The sequence below is a fragment of the Oncorhynchus mykiss genome, chromosome 14 (genome assembly GCF_013265735.2).
Source record: "Oncorhynchus mykiss isolate Arlee chromosome 14, USDA_OmykA_1.1, whole genome shotgun sequence".
Taxonomy (NCBI): Eukaryota; Metazoa; Chordata; class Actinopteri; order Salmoniformes; family Salmonidae; genus Oncorhynchus; species Oncorhynchus mykiss.
Window position 1 is genome coordinate 8,068,238 of NC_048578.1, and position 22,561 is coordinate 8,090,798.

General features: G+C 45.2%; 1 protein-coding gene across 2 annotated transcripts in view; it reads right to left on the reverse strand.

The window, feature by feature from the left end:
* The window catches only part of LOC110487720 (testican-1), a 276,877-nt gene that overhangs the window by 39,366 nt on the left and 214,950 nt on the right, over nt 1-22,561 (reverse strand). For both annotated transcript variants that reach the window (XM_036942848.1, XM_036942847.1), the window contains one exon: nt 20,283-20,406. In XM_036942848.1, the coding sequence (XP_036798743.1) occupies nt 20,283-20,406 (124 nt within the window). The remainder of the gene's footprint in view (nt 1-20,282; nt 20,407-22,561) is intronic.

The window sequence follows — 22,561 nt, forward strand, 5'->3', positions numbered from 1 at the left end:
TTAACTATCCATCATTCCCAGTACAGGAGAAGAGTGTGTGAGAGATAGCGGGCAGAGAGGGCAGAGTGTGGGCAGAGAGATTGACAGAGTGTGGGCAGAGTGTCAGAAGAGAGATGCGAAGAGAGAGCAGACTGATATATGATGGACCATAGTGCTGCTAAAACACTCTCCGGGGAGAGTTTTGTTCACCTATTAAAACTCCTCTCCTCAAGTCAACTCATGGCACAGAATGACCTCCCCTAGTCTTGAGTTAGCTTTAATGCTCTCCAGCACACACACACACGCGCATGCACACGCACACACACACACACAAACACAAACACACCTAATTTAAACAGCCCACACAGTTTACTTTCTGCCCTCTGGAGACACACTCATCTTCAGCGCACATCTCTCCAGAATGCCTGTTTAAACTGAAAAACCCTGAGTCTGAGAGAGAGAGAGAGAGAGAGAGAGAGAGAGAGAGAGAGAGAGAGAGAGAGAGAGAGAGAGAGAGAGAGAGAGAGAGAGAGAGAGAGAGGGAGAGAGAGAGAGAGAGAGAGACAGAGAGCGAGAGAGAGGCAGAGAGAGAAAGATCAAAATGAGGAGAGAGGGAGAATAAAGAGTCAGGATTCTTTATATAAATGTGTTGGGTCATCTGGGGCTGACAGAGAACCCCAGGGAAGGATAAGAGGACAAAAAAACACTTGAAAGTCACTTAAATCTGCCTTAACCTATGCAGAGATTGTAGTATCTCCCTCACAGACAGACACACACACACACACACACACACACACACACACACACACACACACACACACACACACACACACGTTGTAGTATATAGCTGTGTGCTGACTCTGGAATCACACACAAGCGAGGCTCTCAGCACTCACAATTAGGGTGATTAATTAGTTAGCCAGCAGTCAAGTTGGGGAAAAAATCTCCACTCTATGCTCCCTCCATCAGAAAGGCCGAGACTAATGAAGGGGGGGGGGGGGGGGGGGGGTGATATAACGAGAGAGCGTTAATTAATCAGCACACATTTTATTTTTGTCTCCTGTTAGTCTCCATTGTGCCTGATGAACTCTGGGACTTGTGTATGGTGTGCTAGGTCCCCTAAACAAAGAATGATGAGGATAGACCAGCAGGGGATAGCTAGGGTGTTCACTAACTGCCGAGGGTGTGTGTGTGTGTGTGTGTGTGTGTGTGTATGTGTGTGTGTATGTGTGTGTGTGTATGTGTGTGTATGTGTGTGTGTGTGTGTCTGTGTGCAGTGTGTGTCTGTGTGTGTGTGTGTGTGTGTGTGTCTGTGTGCAGTGTGTGTGTGTGTGTGTGTGTGTACAGAGACGAGTCGTTATTCCCCACTGGGCTGGGTTTTTAAATTTCATGAACCCAAACATTATCATGCTTTTAAACAATATTCCTGCTCTCTTACTGCAACTCCACAACTCCCACTGCTATGAGTGTGCAGTCAGAGAGAAGTGAATTAATGCCCTGAATTAATGCTCTGAACATTAACATGAGAGAGAGAGAGACAGAGAGAGAGAGAGAGAGAGAGAGAGAGAGAGAGAGAGAGAGAGAGAGAAGCCTACCCACAGATGGTAATGCGCCATCACAATCCTCGCTCTCTTCCACTACTCTCTTCTATCTCATCATCTTTCCCTTCTGCTAAATCCCCCGTCACTCGATTCTGCCTCTTTCGATCCCAACTCTCCTCCTTTCCGCATCCTTCAGTGGTTCCTTCTTTAAAAGTTGTGAGCTTACGCCGCGGGACTTATTAGTTCATTTGTGGTTTAGTACGGTACTCTGCGTCACTACTTCATTGCTCCAGACCAGCGCAAGGGGGAGTTAGAGCACTGATTATGCTTTTGGTGTGACGCCCTGACCGTAGAGAGCCTTTTTATGTCTCTATTTTGGTTTGGTCAGGGTGTGATTTGGGTGGGCATTCGATGTTCTTTATTTCTTTGTTTCTGGTCGGATGTGGTTCCCAATCAGAGGCAGCTGTCTATCTCTGATTGGGGATCATACTTAGGCAGCCCCTTTCCCTCCTTCTGTGTGGGATATTGTCTTTGTTCATGTTCATGTAGTTTGCACAACGAAGCTGTTCGGTCGTTGTATTGTTTATTGTTTTTGGTGTACATTGAAAATTAAAAGGAAATGTACGCTTACCACACTGCACCTTGGTCTCATTCCGATGACGATCGTTACATTTGGGTCCTACTGTGTCTCTAAATGACAATGAATGGGCGACATAAACCTAAATAGAAACTGATACTTGTGCACGACTTCAGTAATACTTACTAAAACTATTGTTACACTAGGGGTTTTATTATATTACAGTGCCTTGCGAAAGTATTCGGCCCCCTTGAACTTTGCGACCTTTTGCCACATTTCAGGCTTCAAACATAAAGATATAAAACTGTATTTTTTTGTGAAGAATCAACAACAAGTGGGACACAATCATGAAGTGGAACGACATTTATTGGATATTTCAAACTTTTTTAACAAAGCAAAAACTGAAAAATTGGCCGTGCAAAATTATTCAGCCCCTTTACTTTCAGTGCAGCAAACTCTCTCCAGAAGTTCAGTGAGGATCTCTGAATGATCCAATGTTGACCTAAATGACTAATGATGATAAATACAATCCACCTGTGTGTAATCAAGTCTCCGTATAAATGCACCTGCACTGTGATAGTCTCAGAGGTCCGTTAAAAGCGCAGAGAGCATCATGAAGAACAAGGAACACACCAGGCAGGTCCGAGATACTGTTGTGAAGAAGTTTAAAGCCGGATTTGGATACAAAAAGATTTCCCAAGCTTTAAACATCCCAAGGAGCACTGTGCAAGCGATAATATTGAAATGGAAGGAGTATCAGACCACTGCAAATCTACCAAGACCTGGCCGTCCCTCTAAACTTTCAGCTCATACAAGGAGAAGACTGATCAGAGATGCAGCCAAGAGGTCCATGATCACTCTGGATGAACTGCAGAGATCTACAGCTGAGGTGGGAGACTCTGTCCATAGGACAACAATCAGTCGTATATTGCACAAATCTGGCCTTTATGGAAGAGTGGCAAGAAGAAAGCCATTTCTTAAAGATATCCATAAAAAGTGTTGTTTAAAGTTTGCCACAAGCCACCTGGGAGACACACCAAACATGTGGAAGAAGGTGCTCTGGTCAGATGAAACCAAAATTGAACTTTTTGGCAACAATGCAAAACGTTATGTTTGCCGTAAAAGCAACACACCATCCCCACTGTCAAACATGGTGGTGGCAGCCTCATGGTTTTGGCCTGCTTTTCTTCAGCAGGGACAGGGAAGATGGTTAAAATTGATGGGAAGATGGATGGAGACAAATACAGGACCATTCTGGAAGAAAACCTGATGGAGTCTGCAAAAGACCTGAGACTGGGATGGAGATTTGTCTTCCAACAAGACAATGATCCAAAACATAAAGCAAAATCTACAATGGAATGGTTCAAAAATAAACATATCCAGGTGTTAGAATGGCCAAGTCAAAGTCCAGACCTGAATCCAATCGAGAATCTGTGGAAAGAACTGAAAACTGCTGTTCACAAATGCTCTCCATCCAACCTCACTGAGGTCGAGCTGTTTTGCAAGGAGGAATGGGAAAACATTTCAGTCTCTCGATGTGCAAAACTAATAGAGACATACCCCAAGCGACTTACAGCTGTAATCGCAGCAAAAGGTGGCGCTACAAAGTATTAACTTAAGGGGGCTGAATAATTTTGCACGCCCAATTTTTCAGTTTTTGATTTGTTAAAAAAGTTTGAAATATCCAATAAATGTCGTTCCACTTCATGATTGTGTCCCACTTGTTGTTGATTCTTCACAAAAAAATACAGTTCTATATCTTTATGTTTGAAGCCTGAAATGTGGCAAAAGGTCGCAAAGTTCAAGGGGGCCGAATACTTTCGCAAGGCACTGTATCTTGTTAGGATTATTTTGCTGTCACTGTAGTACTGTAGGCCACTCCCGACCGGTCACATTATACAGCACCCGAGTGGTGCAACGGTCTAAGACACTGCATAGCATTGCAAGCTGTGTTGCTACAGATGCTGGTTCAATGCCCGCCTCGACTGGGAGACCCATGAGATGACTGTAGGTTTTTGGTTTTTCTCCCTCTCAAATCAGAAATAAATTATTCTAAATAACAAACTGGCTTTTCAGCCCATGTTCAAGAATGGCCTTTCTCTCACTAATTTTACGTTATTTGAAAACGAAATCATCTCCAAAATATTTAAGGGGCATTGCACTAATAATGGCGCTGACTAGGGAAACGTTCCTGTCATGTACTGTCATGTTGTGTCTTGTCTCTGTCCTTTCCCTTCACCCTGTCTCCCTCTGCTGGTCGTTGTTAGGTTACCTTTTCTCCCCCTCTTTCCCCCAGCTGTGCCTTGTCTCCTCCTAACCACCTCGTCACCCCTTTTCCCACCTGTTCCCTTTTTCCCTCTGATTAGGTCCCTATATCTCTCTCTGTTTCTGCTCCTGTCCTTGTCGGATTCTTGTTTGTTGTGTTTCATGCCTGAACCAGACTGTCGTCATGTTTGCTGTAACCTTGTCTTGTCCTGTCGGAATCTGCCGGTCCGTCTGAGCCTACCTATGTTTGGTAATTAAAGAAGCTCTGTTTAAGTTAATTCGCTTTTGGGTCCTCATTCACGCACCGTAACAGAAGAATCCGACCAAGAATGGACCCAGCGACTTCGGATCCTCTCCACTCAGCCGTCGGGATCCAGGGAGCGATGCTAGGCAGACACGAGCAGGAATTGTCTGCTGCTCGACATGCCGTTGAGACCCTGGCCACCCAAGTCTCCAACCTCACAGAACAGGTTCACCATCTCCGCCTCGATCCACCGGCCACTTCCAGGGCTTTCGAATCTCCGGAGCCCAGAATCAATAACCCGCCGTGTTACTCTGGGGAGCCCACTGAATGCCGCTCGTTCCTCACCCAGTGTGATATTGTGTTTTCTCTCCAGCCCTACACTTTCTCCAGGAGCACTGCTCGTGTCGCCTACGTCATATCTCTCCTTATTGGACGGGCTCGTGAGTGGGGCACGGCAATCTGGGAGGCAAGGGCTGAGTGTACTAACCAGTATCAGGACTTTAAGGAGGAGATGATACGGGTTTTTGATCGATCTGTTTTTGGGGAGGAGGCTTCCAGGGCCCTGTCTTCCCTATGTCAAGGTAATCGATCCATAACAGACTACTCTATTGAGTTTCGCACTCTTGCTGCCTCCAGTGGCTGGAACGAGCCGGCTTTGCTCGCTCGTTTTCTGGAGGGTCTCCGCGCAGAGGTAAAGGATGAGATTCTCTCCCGGGAGGTTCCTTCCAGCGTGGATTCCTTGATTGAACTCGCTATTCGCATTGAGCGACGGGTTGATCTTCGTCACCGAGCTCGTGGAAAGGAGCTCGCGTTCTCCGTTGCCCCCCTCTCCGCATCACTACCATCTTCCTCTGCCGGCTCGGGTGCTGAGCCCATGCAGCTGGGAGGTATCCGCATCTCGACTAAGGAGAGGGAACGGAGAATCACCAACCGCCTCTGTCTCTATTGCGGTTCCGCTGGTCATTTTGTCACTTCATGTCCAGTAAAAGGCCAGAGCTCATCAGTAAGCGGAGGGCTACTGGTGAGCGCTACTACTCCTGTCTCTCCTTCAAGATCCTGCACTACCTTGTCGGTCCATCTACGCTGGACCGGTTCGTCAGCTTCCTGCAGTGCCTTAATAGACTCTGGGGCGGAGGGCTGTTTTATGGACGAGACCTGGGCTCGGGAACATGACATTCCTCTCAGACAGTTAAAGGAGCCCACGGCCTTGTTCGCCCTGGATGGTAGTCCTCTCCCCAGGATTCAGCGTGAGACGCTACCTTTAACCCTCACTGTTTCTGGTAATCATAGTGAAACCATTTCTTTTTTAATTTTTCGTTCACCTTTTACACCTGTTGTTTTGGGCCATCCCTGGCTAGTTTGTCATAATCCTTCCATTAATTGGTCTAGTAATTCTATCCTCTCCTGGAACGTCTCTTGTCATGTGAAATGTTTAATGTCTGCTATCCCTCCTGTTTCCTCTGTCTCTTCTTCACAGGAGGAGCCTGGTGATTTGACAGGGGTGCCGGAGGAATATCACGATCTGCGCACGGTGTTCAGTCGGTCCAGGGCCACCTCTCTTCCTCCACACCGGTCGTATGATTGTAGTATTGATCTCCTTCCGGGAACCACCCCCCCCCGGGGTAGACTATACTCTCTGTCGGCTCCCGAACGTAAGGCTCTCGAAGATTATTTGTCTGTAGCTCTTGACGCCGGTACCATAGTCCCCTCCTCCTCTCCCGCCGGAGCGGGGTTTTTTTTTGTCAAGAAGAAGGACGGGTCTCTGCGACCCTGCATAGATTATCGAGGGCTGAATGACATAACAGTGAAGAATCGTTATCCGCTTCCTCTTATGTCTTCAGCCTTCGAGATCCTGCAGGGAGCCAGGTTTTTCACTAAGTTGGACCTTCGTAACGCTTACCATCTCGTGCGCATCAGGGAGGGGGACGAGTGGAAGACGGCGTTTAACACTCCGTTAGGGCACTTTGAATACCGGGTTCTTCCTTTCGGCCTCGCTAACGCTCCAGCTGTCTTTCAGGCATTAGTCAATGATGTCCTGAGAGACATGCTGAACATCTTTGTTTTCGTTTACCTTGACGATATCCTGATTTTTTCACCGTCACTCCAGATTCATGTTCAGCACGTTCGACGTGTCCTCCAGCGCCTTTTAGAGAATTGTCTTTTTGTGAAGGCTGAGAAGTGCACTTTTCATGCCTCCTCCGTCACATTTCTCGGTTCTGTTATTTCCGCTGAAGGCATTAAGATGGATCCCGCTAAGGTCCAAGCTGTCATTGATTGGCCCGTCCCTAAGTCACGCGTCGAGCTGCAGCGCTTTCTCGGCTTCGCGAACTTCTATCGTCGTTTCATCCGTAATTTCGGTCAGGTGGCAGCTCCTCTCACAGCCCTTACTTCTGTCAAGACGTGCTTTAAGTGGTCCGTTTCCGCCCAGGGAGCTTTTGATCTCCTCAAGAATCGTTTTACATCCGCTCCTATCCTTGTTACACCTGACGTCTCTAGACAGTTCGTTGTCGAGGTTGACGCGTCAGAGGTGGGCGTGGGAGCCATTCTTTCTCAGCGCTCCCTCTCTGACGACAAGGTCCACCCATGCGCGTATTTTTCTCATCGCCTGTCGCCGTCGGAACGTAACTATGATGTGGGTAACCGCGAACTGCTCGCCATCCGGTTAGCCCTAGGCGAATGGCGACAGTGGTTGGAGGGGGCGACCGTTCCTTTTGTCGTTTGGACTGACCATAGGAACCTTGAGTACATCCGTTCTGCCAAACGACTTAATGCGCGTCAGGCGCGTTGGGCGCTGTTTTTCGCTCGTTTCGAGTTCGTGATTTCTTATCGTCCGGGCTCTAAGAACACCAAGCCTGATGCTTTGTCTCGTCTCTTCAGTTCTTCAGTAGCCTCCACTGACCCCGAGGGGATTCTCCCTGAGGGGCGTGTTGTCGGGTTGACTGTCTGGGGAATTGAGAGGCAGGTAAAGCAAGCGCTCACTCACACTCCGTCACCGCGCACTTGTCCTAGGAACCTTCTTTTCGTTCCCGTTCCTACTCGTCTGGCCGTTCTTCAGTGGGCTCACTCTGCCAAGTTAGCCGGCCACCCTGGCGTTCGGGGTACGCTTGCTTCCATTCGCCAGCGTTTTTGGTGGCCCACCCGGGAGCATGACACGCGTCGTTTCGTGGCTGCTTGTTCGGTCTGCGCGCAGACTAAGTCCGGTAACTCTCCTCCTGCCGGCCGTCTCAGGCCGCTTCCTATTCCCTCTCGACCGTGGTCTCACATCGCCTTAGATTTTGTCACCGGACTGCCTTCGTCAGCGGGGAAGACTGTTATTCTTACGGTTGTCGATAGGTTCTCTAAGGCGGCTCATTTCATTCCCCTTGCTAAGCTTCCTTCTGCTAAAGAGACGGCACAAATCATCATCGAGAATGTTTTCAGAATTCATGGCCTTCCGTCAGACGTCGTTTCGGACAGAGGTCCGCAATTCACGTCTCAATTTTGGAGGGAGTTTTGCCGTTTGATTGGGGCTTCCGTCAGTCTCTCTTCCGGCTTTCACCCCCAGTCTAACGGTCAAGCAGAACGGGCCAATCAGACTATTGGTCGCATCTTACGCAGTCTTTCTTTTCGCAACCCTGCGTCTTGGTCAGAACAGCTCCCCTGGGCAGAATACGCCCACAACTCGCTTCCTTCGTCTGCGACCGGGCTATCTCCTTTTCAGAGTAGCCTCGGGTACCAGCCTCCGCTGTTCTCATCTCAGTTCGCCGAGTCCAGCGTCCCCTCCGCTCAGGCTTTTGTCCAACGTTGCGAGCGCACCTGGAAGAGGGTCAGGTCTGCACTTTGCCGTTATAGGACGCAGACTGTGAGGGCTGCTAATAAGCGTAGAACTAAGAGTCCTAGATATTGTCGCGGTCAGAGAGTTTGGCTCTCCACTCAGAACCTTCCCCTTAAGACGGCTTCTCGCAAGTTGACCCCGCGGTTCATTGGTCCGTTCCGTATTTCTCGGGTCATTAATCCTGTCGCAGTTCGACTTCTTCTTCCGCGATACCTTCGTCGCGTCCACCCGGTCTTCCATGTCTCCTGCATCAAGCCCGTCCTTCGCGCCCCCGCTCGTCTTCCCCCCCCCCCCCCCCCATCCTTGTCGAGGGCGCACCCATCTACAGGGTCCGTAGAATTTTGGACATGCGTCCTCGGGGCCGTGGTCACCAGTACCTCGTAGATTGGGAGGGGTACGGTCCTGAGGAGAGGAGTTGGGTTCCCTCTCGGGACGTGCTGGACCGTGCGCTGATCGAGGATTTCCTCCGTTGCCGCCAGGTTTCCTCCTCGAGTGCGCCAGGAGGCGCTCGGTGAGTGGGGGGGTACTGTCATGTACTGTCATGTTGTGTCTTGTCTCTGTCCTTTCCCTTCACCCTGTCTCCCTCTGCTGGTCGTTGTTAGGTTACCTTTCCTCCCCCTCTTTCCCTCAGCTGTGCCTTGTCTCCTCCTAACCACCTCGTCACCCCTTTTCCCACCTGTTCCCTTTTTCCCTCTGATTAGGTCCCTATATCTCTCTCTGTTTCTGCTCCTGTCCTTGTCGGATTCTTGTTTGTTGTGTTTCATGCCTGAACCAGACTGTCGTCATGTTTGCTGTAACCTTGTCTTGTCCTGTCGGAATCTGCCGGTCCGTCTGAGCCTACCTATGTTTGGTAATTAAAGAAGCTCTGTTTAAGTTAATTCGCTTTTGGGTCCTCATTCACGCACCGTAACAGTTCCCTCTGTTCTTAGTGCCAGTCTGCACGTTCAAACTAAAACAATATAACTAATAATGGCATTGTCACGACTTCCACCGAAGGTGGCTCCTCTCCCTCTTCGGGCTGAGCTCGGCGTTCGTCGTCACTGGTCTACTAGCTGCCACCGATTCCTTTTTCTTTTCTGTTGGTTTTGTCTTGATGGTTTTCACCTGTTATTTATTTGTTGTTAATTATGGCCTATCTAAACTTCCAGGGCCCGCCTGCTTTTCTGCGGGCTTATTCTCACTGTCAGTGGTGAATTGTTTTGCTCATACGTATTTTGCTGTCTGTTATTTTCCTGGTTTTGGGGATATACCTGTTTATTGGTCATTTTGCCTGGTTGTTGGCTAGACCCAGCTTAATAAATGTATGCATTGGAAGCATTGCTCTCTGTGCCTGAGTCCACACCCACCACTCCTAGCTATCCGTGACAGGCATCTCTATGCTTTCATGAATAAAATAATGACAAAAATACTCTTTCAAAACGCCGATGTTGATTTAGTTATGGATCCATAATGAATTACTATGGGAATAAATATCACTGAATTACAGAAATATCCTCCAATCCTTTATATGTAATTATTGGCAGAGAGTCACGTCATATTCCTCGATATACTGTAGGACTAACGTAGGCGACATGAGTCTCACTTGTGTTGAGTAATGCGCTGTTAAAAGTGGTGTAGGTTTTTATTTATTTATTTAAAGAGCATATTGAAGTTAGAAGCAATAGGATTTGAAGCAAAAGCCTACAACTATTTCAGCACCGTTTCACACTACTCTGAGACAAGCATGGGGACTGGTCAATGAGATTTTTATTGGGTATTGGTTAGACTAGAATTAAAAGATTAGGGTGCAGAAATGTTATGCTCTTAGTGTTAATTTGATTTAAGTAGGCAAGTCAGTTAAGAACAAACTCTTATTTTAAAGGACAGCCTACTCCTTCCTCCTTGTCAGGGAATTGAACCCCGGTCTCCCACGTGCCTGCATTTTTTACTTGAGGTCACCGAGAAAGTCTAGACATTGCCTGCTCTCCCTTATGTAAGGAATTAGGCACTTTCCCATGTTTACTACAGTATGTATTGTAGGCTATGTTTACTTGTCAGACTGCACAGTAGCCTAATAAACAAATGCAGGTGGCTTATGTTTTCAAAATGCTTTAAATGCTTTATTATCCAAACATAAAAGCATATACTGTACAGTGCTGTATTTCTTCCTCAGCATCTTTATGCTTTCGTTAATGAAATAATGCTAAAAATACTCTTTCAAAATGCAGATGTTGATTTAGTTACGGATCCATAACGAACTACTATGGGAATAAATATCAATGAATTACAGAAATATTGGAACAAAGTTGTCTAATGAAGGCAAACAGTGTTGCTTACTGGGAAATGCTCTTTCAAACACACGCAGGGCGATACTTTGGCCTTCATAAATATCATTTTGGCCTTCATTCAGATTACAATCACTCACTGTCGTTTTTCGAGAAAAAAAACTAAATCTCCAAAATATCGTCACTTTTTAAACAAAGCAATTATTATTATTATTTGTATTAATTAATTTATAATTATATAAAAGCCCCTTAGATATTCTCACAGATCCAAACTGAAAATGCCCCTTTCTAATTTAGAATCCACCAATCCTCTAAATATAATCATTGGTGGAGAATATTTTTAGATATACTGTAGGCCTACCATGGGAGAAATGAGTATTGGTTACACTACAATTAGGAGGTGGAAATGTTCTGCCCCTTAGATATTCATTTAGAATCCTCTTATGCTGTAGCCTACTACCGACCATCACGTTCTAAAGTGCAATATTTTCCATTCCATCCTAACAAAAACCCAGAGGGTTTCATTTATCTCAGAATAGAAACACCATAATATTCATCAAATTTATTCAGCCAAATTTCTTAAACTCAATCCCATGTACTATGTTATCACAAAAAAAACGTTTTAAATTCTCTAGTAATGCCAATATGGGAGACTATCACATGCTTCTCAAAGTTGCCCTCTGGTGGTTAAACTACCACTAACTTGCATTAACGTTAAAAAAAAAATGTCTGACAATTAAATAACTTGCCACAGAATGCTGCAGCAGCCCACAAGGTGTGCTGCAGTATGACACAACTTTTAAAGGAGGAACCACTGTATGAAAACGGAGGACCGAACATCCTTTCACTCCCTCCTGTCTACCTTCTCCTCCTCTGCATCCACTGCTAAAGCCACTTTCTATCACTCAAAATGTCAAGCTTCCACCCCCCCCCCCCTCCCCTCCCCTTAAGGTACAGTTGAAGTCAGAAGTTTACATACACCTTAGCCAAATACATTTAAACACAGTTTTTCACAATTCCTAACATTTAATCCTAGTAAAAATTCCCTGTCTTAGGTCAGTTAGGATCCCCACTTTATTTTAAGAATTAGACATGTCAGAGTTATAGTAGAGAGAATTATTTATTTAAGCTTTTATTTCTTTCATCACATTCCCAGTGGGTCAGAAGTTTACATACACTCAATTAGTATTTGGTAGCATTGCCTTTAATTGTTTAACTTGGGTCAAATGTTTTGGTTAGCCTTCCACAAGCTCCCCACAATAAGTTGGGTGAATTTTGGCCTATTCCTCATGACAGAGATGGTGTAACTGAGTCAGGTTTGTAGGCCTCCTTGCTCGCACACGCTTTTTCAGTTCTGCCCACAAATTTTCTATAGGATTGAGGTCAGGGCTTTGTGATGGCCACTCCAATACCTTAACTTTGTTGTCCTTAAGCCATTTGCCACAACTTTGGAAGTATGCTTGGGGTCATTGTCCATTTGGAAGACCCATTTGCGACCAAGCTTTAACTTCCTGACCGACGTTGCTTCAATATACACACATAATTTTCCTACCTCATGATCCCATCTATTTTGTGAAGTGCACCAGTCCCTCCTGCAGCAAAGCACCCCCAAAACATGATACTGCCACCCCCGTGCTTCATGGTTGGGATGGTGTTCTTCGGCTTGCAAGCCTCCTCCTTTTTCCTCCAAACATAACGATGGTCATTATGGACAAACAGTTCTATTTTGTTTCATCAGAACAGAGGACATTTCTCCAAAAAGTGTGATCTTTGTCCCCATGTGCAGTTGCAAACCATAGTCTGGCTTTTTATGGCGGTTTTGGAGCAGTGGCTTCTTCCTTGCTGAGCGGCCTTTCAGGTTATGTCGATATAGGACTCGTTTTACTGATATAGATACTTTTGTACCTGTTTCCTCCAGCATCTTCACATGGTCCTTTGCTGTTGTTCTGGGATTGATTTGCACTTTTCGCAACAAAGTACGTTCATCTCTAGGAGACAGGACGCGTCTCCTTCCTGAGCAGAATGATGGCTGCGGGGTCCCATGGCGTTTATACTTGCGCACTATTGTTTATACAGATCAATGTGGTACCTTCAGGCATTCATGAACCAGACTTGTGGAGGTCTACAAATACATTTCTGAGGTCTGGGCTGATTTTTATTTCCTATGATGTCAAGGAAAGGGGTACTGAGTTTGAAGGTAGGCCTTGAAATACATCCACATTTACACCTCCAATTGACTCAAATGATGTCAATTAGCCTAACAGAAGCTTCTAAAGTCATGACATCATTTTCTGGAATTTTCCTAGCTGCTAAAGGCACAGTCAACGTAGTGTATGTAAACTTCTGACCCACTGGAATTGTGATACAGTTAAATAATCTGTCTGTAAACAATTGTTGGAAAAATGACTTGTGTCATGCACAAAGTAGATGTCCTAAACGACTTGCCAAAACTATAGTTTGTTAACAAGAAATTTGTGGAGTAGTTGAAAAACTTGTTTTAATGACTCCAGCCTAAGTGTATGTAAACGTCTGACTTCAACTGTAGATATGTGTTGACTAAAAGAAGCAGCAAGTAATGTCTGCTAAATAATCAAGTTGATGGCGCAGTCATATAGCCTCGGCACCTACTGTACATAAAGCTGAGTGACTCACTCATTCATGGCTTCGGACCAAAATAAATAAGTACCAACAATCTTTCTGATCGTCTTTAGTAAAGAAATGTTTTGAATGACCTCGAACTGCACCATCTCCGTCGCCCACACACACTTTAAACATTTGGATAACAAAGCATATTGAAGATAGAAGCCGCCTCTTAATGAGTTCCAAGAGCCGATCTGTTACCCAACGATTATTATTATTATTATTATGATTATTAACCCTGCATTATAATTCTATAAAAGGCCCGTAGATATTCTCACAGAGCAGATTTGCCTTAACAAAAAATGACATGAAAAGCGCACATTTGTAAATCCCAAACTCTCAAAAGAATTGGAAAGGTAGATTTAAAAGGTACAGTAGCAGTCAAGTGACATGGCCAAACTTTAATGGACTGAAAATATAAGTGATTATAAAAAGTCACAACTCCACAACTGATCGCTAGTTTTCGTCTCAAATAAGCACGGTCTGTGAAGAGCGTTTAACTAAAACAAGCATTGTTTGTAAAAAAAAAACAAAAAAAACACCAGCAATAAATGGACCTAGACCTATGAACACCTAAGAAACGTGAGTCAGGGTTAGTGCCATGTATTACAGTCTCTAAAAGGAAAAAATATTACCACTGTCTCTTGCACATGTCCTTTTCCTTTCATAATGCATCCTTATTCACAAAGCGATTATTATTATTATTATTAACCCTGCATTATAATGACATAAAATCCCCTTAGATATTCTCACATACCAGATTTGCCCTAACGAAAAAATAAACCTTAGATATTCATTTAGAATCCTCCAATCCCCTAAATGTAATTATTGGCGGAGAGTCACGTCATTGGCGGAGAGTCAGGCGGAGAATGACACGTTGAAGAGGGCAAGGAACGGGATGGAGTCACAACCCATGTCAGGCACACCTGTGAGCTCGGGAACTCCACCTCCTGTTTGTGGTCTCTGCAAACAACGGGTCCTTGATGAAAATACCTGTCTATACCTGGAAAAATCCCCCCGATTACCTCTTTAGTCATATCAGTTTAATTATTTGCTTATGGTTTTGCCTTCACCTGTTTAAATTATATGAGCAAAAAATATTCCATTTTATTTGGAATGGCAAGCCAGACAAAATTAAAAGGGCCTATTGTCTCACCCCATGTTCAAGAACGGCCTTTCTCCCTTTATTCAGATTACAACCGCTCACTTTCAGTTATTTGAAAACGGAATAATCTCCAAAATATCGTTATTTTTTAAACAAGGACTTGAAAATGAGATTGTGAACTCAGCAAACAACATTTCCACTACGAGAATGAGAATGGTAAATGACTGTAATTAATACATTCATTCAATACATTGGAATACAAAAGAAGCCATCCACCCATGATGGACTATTAGCAGGACAATAGACTCTTAATAGCCCGGCTCCTGTATGTGTGAAAATCCCCCCAATTTGTAATGTATTTGATGCTTAACGGAAGCATAAAGATGTTGATGAACAGATACTGTACAGTATACTGTGTGCTTTGTTCAGCGGTTGCATAAGGTTTTGAGTTAGAAATGTCAAACTTTTGAGTATTTAAACCTCTTCGGGATCGGTGTCTCTTCCACGGGAAGAGTTGAGCTAGTTGAGTTGAGTTAATGTAGGCTAATGCGATTAGCATGAGGTTGTAAATAACAAGAACATTTCCCAGGACATAGACATATCTGATATTGGCACAAAGCTTAAATTCTTGTTAATCTAACTGCACTGTCCAATTTACAGTCGCTATTACAGTGAAAAAATACCATGCTATTGTTTGAGGAGAGTGCGTAATTTTGAACATGAAAAGCTATTAATAAACATATTAGGAACATTTGGGCAGTCTTGATACAATTTTTTAAAACAGAAATGCAATGGTTCATTGTATCAGTCTAAACCTTTGCACATACACTGCTGCCATCTAGTGGACAACATCTAAATTGCATCTGGGCTGGAATAATATATTATGGCCTTTCTCTTGCATTTCAAAGATGATAGTACAAAAAAATACAAAAGAACGGTTGTTTTTTTCTTTGTATTATCTTTTACCAGATCTATTCTGTTATATTCTCCTACATTCCTTTCACATTTCCACAACGTACAAAGTGTTTTCTTTCAAATGGGACCAAGAATATGCATATCCTTGTTAGATTTGAGTATGTCATTTTAGGAGAACATTTGAAAAAAAGGGGCATATCCTTAATAAAATAACGAGAAAAAATAATCAAAATGCAGATGTTTATTTCAACTACATTTTAGTTCTACTTCCCCCCAGCTCCACGACCACGAGTAAAACCTTGCTGAAATGATCAATGCATTTGTTGCATTGTTGTATCGTCAATTTCTCAAGCCAAAACGTCTTGATGGCCTTCACCAGTTCATTTTTGCTTGTTGGCTTGGCAGAGTTACGTATGAATTTTTCAGAATAAATTAGGCTAATAAAGGCAACACATTATTGCTTACTGGAACACCCAAAGTCATCCCATTGTTATAATAGGAGTTGAAGCAATAGCCTACCCGAATGTGGTCAACTATTCCAGCACCGTCACGCTGCTCCGAGACAAGCATGGGGACTGGTCATGATAAATCAACAACATTTTTATTTTCACTGAATCTCCGTTTGGGTATTGGTTAGACTACAATCAGGGTGTGGAAATGTTAGGATTATTTTTGCTCTTAGTAGCCTACTCCCGACCGGTCACGTTGTACAGAGCCATATTTTCCTGTTTTTTGTTTTTTCTTGGAATAGAAACACCATTATATTAATCTCATTAATTAAGCTACATTTCTTAAAATCAATTCCATATACTATGTTCTTACAAAAAAGGTTTTAAATTCTCCAGTACAGCCAATATTAAAAACGGTCAAATGCTTCTCAAATATGCCCTCTGTTGGTCAAACTAGCACTAACTAGCATTAATAACAACAATGGCTGACACTTAAATAACGTGCCATAGAATTCTTCGGCAGCCCGCAAGGTGTACTGCAGTATGACGCAACTTTTAAAGGAAGAACCACTGTAACTAGCCTGTCTTGACCTCTTTCTCCCTTCTTTCTCCAGATGAAATCCTGAAACTAGTGATGCCCTGCTGCCCGACAACCTGCCCGCTCGACCCCATCCTCTTTTCCCTTCTCCAGACCATCTCTGGAGACCTTCTCCCATTCCTCACCTCCCTCATCAACTCACCCCGTACCACTGGCTGCTTCCCCTCTGACTTCAAAATGATCACAGTCGCTCCCCTCCTCAAGAAACCAACACTTGACTCCTCTGACGTGAAAAAGCTATAGAATGGTATACTTTCTTTCTTTCTTTTTTTCCAAAACACTTGAGTGTGCTGTCTCTGACCAACGCTCTTGTTATCTCTCTCAGAATGAACTTCTTGACTCGAGATGAGTCACTCAACAGAGACTGCTCTGCTGTGTCACGGAAGCCCTTCTCACTGCCAAAGCTGACTCGCTCTCCTTTATTCTCACTCTCCTAGATCTATCCTCTGTCTTCGGCATCGTGAACCATCAGATCCTCCTCTCCAACCTCTCAGGGCCGGGCGTCTCAGGCTCGGCACACGCTTGGATTGCATCCTAACTGGCAGGCCGCTCCTACCAGGTGACGTTGATAGTATCTGTGTCTGACCACGTGCTCTCACTACTGGTGTCCCCCAGAGCTTGGTTCTAGGCCTTCTCCACTTCTCTCTATATAACCTGTTCACTCAGCTCTGTCATATCCTCACATGGTCTCTCCTATCATTGCTTTGCGGCTGACACTCAACTACTTTTCTCCTTCCCCACTTCTGACACCCAGGTGTTGACAAACATCTCCGCGTCCCAGGCAGATATCTCAGCGTGGATGTCAACCCACCACCTCAAGCTCAACCTAGACAAGATGGAGCTGCTCTTCTTCCCGTGTAAGGCCTGCTCGCTCCAAGATCTCTCATTCACGGTTGACAACTCCATGGTGTCCCCATCCCAGAGTGGAAAGAACCTTGACGTGACCCTGGACTACACCCTGTCATTCTCTGCAAACATCAAAGTAGTGACTCGCTCCTGTAGGTTCATGCTCTACAAAATCCTCACACAGGAAGAGGCGCAGGTCCTAATCTCCCGTCTGGACTACTGCAATTCGCTGCCAGTTGGGCTCCCCGCTTGTGCCATCAAACCCCTGCAACTTATCCAGAACGCCGCAGCCCGCCTGGAGTTCAACCTTCCCAAGTTCTTCCATGTCACCCTGCTCCTCCCCACACTCCACTGGCTTCCAGTCAAAGCTCACATCCACTACAAGACCATGGTACTTGCCTAAGAAGCAGCAAGAGGAACTGCCCCTCCCAACCTTCAGGCTATGTTCAAACCCTACAGCCCATCCAGAGTCCTCCGTTCTGCCACCTCTGGTCTCTTGGCCCTTCCACCTCGACAGGACAAGGAAGAGCCTAGTCAAAGCTCTTCTCTGTCCTGGCACCCCGATGGTGGAACAAGCTTCCCCCCGAAGCAAGGACAGCAGTGTCCCTGCCCATCTTGCTCTATTCTCCCAATTTACCACCTTTATTGACGATATTTTGCTCCAACAGAGCGATCCCATCCCCAAATATATTCCTTTCACCCCACAAGATCATTACGTACATGATGCACTATGGGTGTGGATACATTACAAAACATGGCTATACAAAAACAAATCATACTTAAATCATACTTAGGATCATGTATAAAAATGCCCAGTTGCCCATTATTTTGGCTACAATGGCTAAGAAGAGAGCTCAGTGACTATGAAAGAGGGGTCTCAAAGGAGCATAGGGGATTTAAAGGTGGTGTGTGTGGTGTGTGTCTCAGTCACCAAATCTCAACCCAATTGAACACTGAACACTTATGGGAGATTCTGGAGTGGAGCCTGAGATAGCGGTTTCCACCACCATCAACAAAACATCAAATTATGGAATTTCTCGTAGAAGAATGGCGTCGCACACCTCCAATAGTGTTCCAGACACTTGTAGGATCTATGCCAAGGCGCATTGAAGCTTTTCTGGCTATTATGTTGGTGTTTACCTGTTTGTATAGTTATATACATAAAGAGATGGAAAGGGGATGTGCTCTCCGTCATAAGTAGGAGATTGGGAGGGAGGGAGGAATATAAAGCAACAGCTCTCATTCCCTCCCTCACTGTAATCTCCTGCTTATGATGGAGAGCACCACTATGTCTTAACACACACTCACTCAATCACCCTCCATACTGCTATACAGTCTTAACACTCCCTCACCCTCCATACTGCTATCCTGTCTTAACACACACACACTCACTCACTCCCTCACCCTCCATACTGCTATCCTGTCTTAACACTCCCTCACCCTCCATACTGCTATCCTGCCTTAACACACACACACTCACTCCCTCACCCTCCATACTGCTATCCTGTCTTAACACTCCCTCACCCTCCATACTGCTATCCTGCCTTAACACACACAAACTCACTCCCTCACCCTCCATACTGCTATCCTGTCTTAACACACACTCACTCCCTCCCTCACCCTCCATACTGCTATCCTGTCTTAACACACACTCACTCCCTCACCCTCCATACTGCTATCCTGTCTTAACACACACTCACTCCCTCGCCCTCCATACTGCTATACTGTCTTAACACACACTCACTCCCTCACCCTCCATACTGCTATACAGTCTTAACACTCCCTCACCCTCCATACTGCTATACTGGCTTAACACACACTCACCCTCCAAACTGCTATACTGTCTTAACACACACTCACTCCCTCACCCTCCATACTGCTATACTGTCTTAACACACACACACACACTCACTCCCTCACAATCCATACTGCTATACTGTCTTAACACACACTCACTCCCTCACCCTCCATACTGCTATACTGTCGAGAGAGAGAGAGAGAGAGAGAGAGAGAGAGAGAGAGAGAGAGAGAGAGAGAGAGAGAGAGAGAGAGAGAGAGAGAGAGAGAGAGAGAGAGAGATGGGAGAGAGAGAGATGGGAGAGAGAGAGAGAGAGAGAGAGAGAGATGGGAAAGGAGGTGGGAAAGAGATGGAAACTCCTTAAACCACAAGGAGTTTTTTTGCTTGTTTTACATTCCAGTGTGTGTGTCCGCATATATGTGACTGCATTAACTTGATTGCCACCGTCTCTGTGATGCATTCAGATTAACCCTGCTCAGGCACACACATCACCACCACTTTCTGATTAAAAGATCTTCTCAGGGCTGTATTTGATCACGAGGAAACTCACTGACAGCTTATGAATCAATTCATAATGAACACATTTGGTCTCTTTTTCATAATGACAGGCCGTGTTTCTCCTAATAGCTTTAGTCGCATGGATTTATTTAAAACATACCATTATATCACATCTAGAAGGGTAGAGCTCATCTATGCAGGTTTAAAATTCCATTAGTGCCGATGCAAAATTCACACACAATGCGCTTAATCCAACACGCAATACAACCGCTTGTACTCTGTCCTAACCTGTATTGAAATGCATCATGCGTTGAGTACCTGAAGTACAGCTGCAACACTGGCTTCACAATGTCAGCAGGATATCAATAGTTGTATTTTCACCGCTATGGCTGCAAATCTCATACTAAAGAGAGTGAATTATGTGGAGTATGAGCGTTGATAGCATAGTTACAGTGTGTTAGTAATGTGATGTATGGAAACAGGCATCTTTAAACCAAACAGGGCCAGACAGAGGCAGCATGTGCTGTCATAATACCAGCGCTTATTTCACTAGATCAAGATGCTACGCTGGGACAAAAGGTTGCGTGTACTTTAACTGGTGTGTGCGTGTGTGTGTGCACGTGCCTGTGTGTGCAACCGAAGCACTTCTTTATTTTGCCAATTAAAAAAGCCACCTACACAATGACTGACTGACTTATACTGACAGACTCATTGACAGACTGACAGGTTTAGGGTTAAAGGTTACTCACCGGTCTTCTCTGTCTTGTCTCTGTGTGGTTTGACCAGTTCCTGACCAGGCAGACATGGGCACGGTCCCTCACACTTCAGAGCGATGCTCTTCCCTGATGTGCACGCCTGGAACTCCAGCTTACACTACAAAACACAGAGAGTCATGGGTAGTGGAGTCTTTCTTCATGGAGAGGCAGATGAGGTAGGCAAGTCTCCCTTGAGGTAATGTTGGACATTCAGCTCAAATGAACAGATGTGGCCACTAAGAAGCTATGTAAACACACGTTTACACACACCACTGGCTTTCTTTTCCTGGCTTGTGTGTTAGAGCATAGCCATTTTCTCAATACAACAGCAGAGTACAGTAATCAGGTCATGAATAAATGGAAATAGCCTTTAAATGCACTAAAACAATATCCCTGAAATAATGAACCTTCTGTCAAAATAAAATCACATTTTCCCTCTGAGGGTCTGCAAGAGATGCATGCGTGCGTGCACACGCACACACACACACACACACACACACACACACACACACACACACACACACACACACACACACACACACACACACACACACACACACACACACACACAGTCTCTCTCCTCTCAGCTCTCCCGTTGACACTTTCAATTTCACACATTCCAATTTAAATCCATCACCTCCTCCCTGACAGTTCTTAGATAGCGGCACTAATGTCGCCTAATGCAATTTGTTGACAAAGGTACGCCACTCTCCCGTTGTACACATATTGAATTATCTGTCCAGAGGGAGGAGAGGAAGCCTATGAAATATTCCCCAGAAAATTCAATTTGCTGCCATTTCCAGGCTAGTCAAACACTGTCTGTGTCAGTATTGAGAACATTCTGGAATATCTCTCTCGCTCTCTCTGTGTACGGTTTTAAATAATGTACAGAAAAGAAACAGAAAATTAAGTAGAGGGTCAAGTACAGAGAACAGTAGAAGGAAAAGGAAGGAGGGAGAGAGAGAGCGATAGGGAGACGAAGAAATACTATATTATTTTGACAGAAGGTTCATTACACTCTAATGACACAGTAATAGAGAGAATTAGGGAACATAAAAGTGAGACACAAAGAAAGAGAGAAGATGAGACAGAGAAAGAGAGAGGACATGATTGTTCCACAGTGAGTGGAGGGGGGCGAGGAGTTCAGACTGAAGCACTACTCATCCAGCGGGTTTAGGAGAGAGGGGGATGAGCAGAGAGAGAGAAGGATGAGAAGTGAAGAGAGTTAGGAGAGAGGAGCAATGTAAAGGGCTTTACTCTGCAAGCTGCAGTCTCTCTCCAGAGATGAAAGCATCCTTCTGATAATGGGATCTGGAGTGTGTGTGTGTGTGTGTGTGTGTGTGTGTGTGTGTGTGTGTGTGTGTGTGTGTGTGTGTGTATATGCATGTGAGAATCCAACATCATTTCACACTTTATAAGAGCACTACACTATAAGAGCCAGATTCTTAGCCCAGGCGCTAACCGTTATATTGCTGTTCGTCTCAGTAGGGGCGACATCACTAGCAGCTAACTGAGGCCACACATTTATCCAGACCACTGAAGCCAGAGGGAGCAGGTAAAAGGAGAGGAGAGAGGGACAACACTGCCACCCCTTTCCCCCTCCCCTCCTTCGCTCTCTGATGGAGAGTGACACCCCAATCCCCCTCTCCACCTCTGGAGTGGATGAGGCAAAGGGGAGTGGGGGCAGGTATGTGTGTGTGTGTGTGTGTCAGTGTGTGCTAATGACAGAACCCCCATGAGAAGAGGGCTGATTGATCTCTGCGAATCTATGTGGCAGAGGATCGCCTCCCTCAGTGGTAATGGAGGCCAGATTAGATTTTGTGTGTGCATGCGTGCGTGTATGTGTGTCTGTGGTTACAGAGTGGTTTCTAGCTATTAAAAGGGCTTACATTCTATGGGCATTTTATCTCAGTAAAGGTGACAGAGGGGGTGAGGTGGAGGGATGGGGGAGCAAAGCAGGGATAATTGGGGAGCAAAAGAGAGGGAAGAACTGAACGAGACCGAGGGAGAAGAGAGGAGAAGAGGGAGAGGTTGTTTTTCTCTAGCCGAAGGACTCTGGAATCAAATGGCATCGGCAGACACAGTTCATCCTCAGCGTCATCCATCACGGCTGACGCGGGCATTTACGGAGCGTCGCCATTCCGAAGCTCTCCGTGTGTGTGTGTGTGTGTGTGTGTGTGTGTGTGTTTGTGTGTGTGTAGACCTATGACTATAAATGAGCAGCCAAACGAGATATTAAAGAAAGAGAGAACGAGGGAGAGAGAGAAGATGGG